At 40.2% G+C, this 3954-nt stretch overlaps 1 protein-coding gene across 1 annotated transcript; it reads right to left on the bottom strand.

Moving 5' to 3' along the window:
* Nucleotides 1-3170: 3170 nt before the first annotated feature.
* LOC129243954 (uncharacterized) lies at nt 3171-3455 on the bottom strand. The gene has a single exon (XM_054881447.1). It carries the CDS (start codon nt 3453-3455, stop codon nt 3171-3173), a length of 285 nt encoding a protein of 94 aa, XP_054737422.1.
* Nucleotides 3456-3954: the final 499 nt, after the last annotated feature.

The following is a 3954-nucleotide window of genomic DNA, read 5'->3' as shown; positions in this document are numbered from 1 at the left end:
AGCACCATAATTGCCAACAGTCACCAATCGTTTCCCACCTCTTGCCACTAGCCACTCGCATTCGCCTCTCGCCTGACAAGCACATTAGGCACTCAATTATTGTGGGAATTTCAAGTGAATGACGTTGGAATTTCGATCGATTCATTAATAGTGGCTACGCGATGCACTCAATTACATTCTAGCCGTAATAATGAATGAACGAGCAGCCGACATGCCAATCATACATTCTTTCGCGCACACATACACACCCACTGATACAAAAGCTTGTGCACGTGAGCGCTTTATTTAAAATGTATACTTCACTCCATTAAACGTAATTGACAGAAAGTAGCGCTTATGAGTAGCATCAGCGTGGGCTTAATGTTCGAGATTGGTAGTGGACACAAGACTTAGACAATGGTGAACGAAAATATTTTGGCTGTTTTTTTCTGGTAGACAGGTACTGATGACAGTGCGCGAGTTGGGAATTAAATGCTGTTGTTTTAGCAATGGAATTTAACCTAATAGCTATTGCTGAAAATTTGCAATGTCAATTTCCTCTTTAGGTCGCGTTTAATTGTAACAGAGACACAATAAAGTTTCAAAATTGAAACTGAAGCTACTACTTTTATACAGAAATAAAGAAAATTCAAAGAAAAGGAACAAAAATGGTCAAAATTGGTAAAAATATTGATATGATACAATTTTTTCTCGAGGTGAAGTTAAATCATCCCAAATAGGAGTGATATGAGAATATTTGCACTTGCGTAATTTTTAAGTGTAAATCTCGCATTTCTGATAGCGGAAAGCGGACGCCGAAGATTTAGGTTAGGTTGGGTAAGGTGGCTGTCTTACGACGTACTTAGGCCAAATAGAGACCCCTGGTGATACTACCAGAACTATCCCATTCTTACTACACTTGGTCCTCTTTAAACCATCCTATGGGCTTTATAAATTTAGTTAGTCTAGCTAATTTTATATCTAGCATATCCGCGATGCTGTTCAGAAAAGCGATTCCGAGTAAATTCACCTTTCTTCTGACTAGAGCCATGCACCCGCATAGAAAGTGTTCAACTTCTACATCCTGAGAATCACTGCAAAAGTCAAAATATATTGCTCTTATGCTACTGGCGTGCCTTCCTATTCGCCAGTGCCCAGATAGGACTCTTACAAATAACAAAGTCTTTCTTATTAAATTTAAGTAGACTAATAGTGCCACTCATATTCCGTTCTTACCACGTCTGCCTACTATGTAATGTTACAGGTATATAACTATCTCCAGCATTGTTGGCAATACTTAAGGTGTATCTATCTATATGAAGCTTCCATATTCCCCAGGGTATAGGCATATACATTTTGCCTCGAGTGATTTGGAGCTTAGTGCCTAGTCTAACTAACTCATCCGCTCTACAGGTAACCTCAATGTTACTGTGGCGCAGATCCCAGAGTAAAGGTATAAGGAAAACTGAGCGAGTACTCGTAATTGTTCACAGCACTCCACCACTGCTTTCGAGGAATGTTTCCATGATTGGCACGATTTCAGAGCTGCCTGACTATCAGAATGTGTGTAGATGCTTCTGACTGTAATTGCGCATTTATTTAGCGCTAAACTGGCTTCTCTCATCGCCAAAATTTCAGCTTAGAATAACCTGCAATTATTAGGTAAGCGGAAAGGTATGTTGATGCCAATGGTATCCGAATAAACACCGCCCCCATATTATCGTTGAGTTTAGAACCGTCGGTATGTATACTGACTCCATTTTCATAAAATACTAAATCATTTTCCCAGCCCTCTCTGGATGGAAGTTTGATCGTATAAGGCCAGTCAAGGTGTAATTTCACCGAGTAGTAGAAGTCGGTGGTAACCGGAATGCAAGGAAACAGCCAGAGAATACGCGAATGTCCCTTATTTTTCGTTTTAAGCATTGAGGATTCTCTCAATCTTAGGGCTGCTTTAAAAGCTGATTGTTTTGAAAGCAGGGCAATCGGCAGTAAAGTAATACAGGTATGGCATTTAACGCTGATGTTGGTATTTTTCTCAGAGCCCCGCTAATACAAAGGCTTGCTGTTCTTTGAATGCTGCCTAGCTGCTTGATCGTAGTATTCTTCTCAAGATTTTACCCCGACCAGAATTCTGTAAGTCATAATTAGCCTTACAATAGCTGTATAAAGCCAATGGACTATCTCGGGGGATAGACCCCACTTTTAGCTTACTGTTCTTTTGCAGGAGTAGAGCACTCTAGCAGCCTTCTTTACTCTATCCTGAACACTAAGCTTCCAATAAAGTTTCTTATCTGGGATTAAGCGTAGGTGTCTACCACCATACCATTCAATGTCGCTAGTCGGAAGGTAGGAGTTTTATAGTTTCTTGCGAGCAATAGTAGTTTTGTTTTGGTCGCATTAAGGCTTAAATCGCAAGCATCTACGACTTTTAGAGTACCCTGCATTAGACACAGAGGGTGTCTGGAAACCTCATTCTTAGTAATATAGCAACATCGTTGACAACTTGAATTCTCCTCTTCCCTTGATCTAACAACAACTCGTTCAACGTCAGTTTCCACAGAAGAGGAGTACCCCTACAAACTAATCTACACACCGTCGAAGACCTTAACGTCGAATTCACGAATCTGTTAAGCAACAGCTGATTGTTACATTGATGATAAAACACACTAAGGTCTCGGGGATGCACAGATCAGCGTGTCTATTATAAACTTAGGAAGAGGTCGAAACGCAGTGGTATTTTTTTTATCCCACGATAAACAAAGCGATTCGAAACCTTTTCCTAACTTAATTTTATCGGGTACTCGCTGTTGGAAATATCGCAAAATTGTTTTCCAATAAATTTTTAAACTACATGAAGTTAATTCGAAGTACTGTGACACGCCGCCAAAACCACATCCATTCGTCTCTATTGGAAAACTCTATATTCCTATATTTTACTTGTTTTTCTAATAGTTTATAAATGCATAAATAAATGACTCCCCGATCACAAAGCAGTATCGAGTAAATGCCTCTATTATTTTGCAGAATCCCTAAACTTCATTAAAACTCAAGCAATTTCAAATGAAATGCTTGCAGGCTTACCAAAAGCTCCGGCTTTGTTACTCTAAATATTTATATATAAGTGTATGTATGTGATACTCACACAAATAGTTGAAATAGGTGTGTATTTGTATTTCTATATTTATTATTTACCGTTCATCCAAACGCATACTACTGCGGCTAATATCACTCCAAGCGGACATCGAGCGCGGCCGTTGAAAGAAGGATTTCGAAGTGCGACGTACTGGTGGCAATTGTTGCGGTGGATAGCCGGGTGGTGGTGTGGGTGGTGTATCATGGATTTCGCCATGGAAATTGACAATACGAGCGGTGCGCGGCGATGATGACGACACCACCGACGGCATGGAGGAAGCATGATGATTGTCATCGGTCATCTCAAGGGCGGTATAGCTCACTTGGAACTGATGGCTCATTGCGTGTGCCTTGAATGTATGTATGTACACAACTTAGCGCGCAGCAATCAGCACCCAGTACTCAGTAGTCAACGTTCGGCACATACAAATCACACAGAAAGCAATCAGCAGCAAGGATGAATCTCGTATTTTGGCTGTGGTTTTATGTCCGTCTGTATTGCTGCAGCAGGGATTAATGGTGGCAATGTGAACTTTATTGGACTTGGTCGTAGGTTGAGGGTCGTAGGTTGCAGACTGCGGTTGGTTGGTTGATTTAATGTATCAAAGAGATTTTGGTTTATTTTACACTTTCCTATTGCAATTTCCATTTATTTTTATGTAGTTTTTTTTCTTTTCTGTATTTACTTATTTTCCACTGTTGACAAAAGTTCGCTAACGACTTTGTGTGGAATTATCGTTGGATTATGATGATGGCGATGCTGCTGCACATACATAGAACTTAAAATAGCATATGTTTTAGGGTGGGTTGGTGGATTTAAAGCTGTGGACGGATCTGTGC

Source organism: Anastrepha obliqua, chromosome 4, assembly GCF_027943255.1.
Source record: "Anastrepha obliqua isolate idAnaObli1 chromosome 4, idAnaObli1_1.0, whole genome shotgun sequence".
NCBI classification, from domain to species: domain Eukaryota; kingdom Metazoa; phylum Arthropoda; class Insecta; order Diptera; family Tephritidae; genus Anastrepha; species Anastrepha obliqua.
The sequence above is the reverse complement of the archived record's forward strand: the minus strand, read 5'-3'. Positions and strand labels throughout refer to the sequence as shown.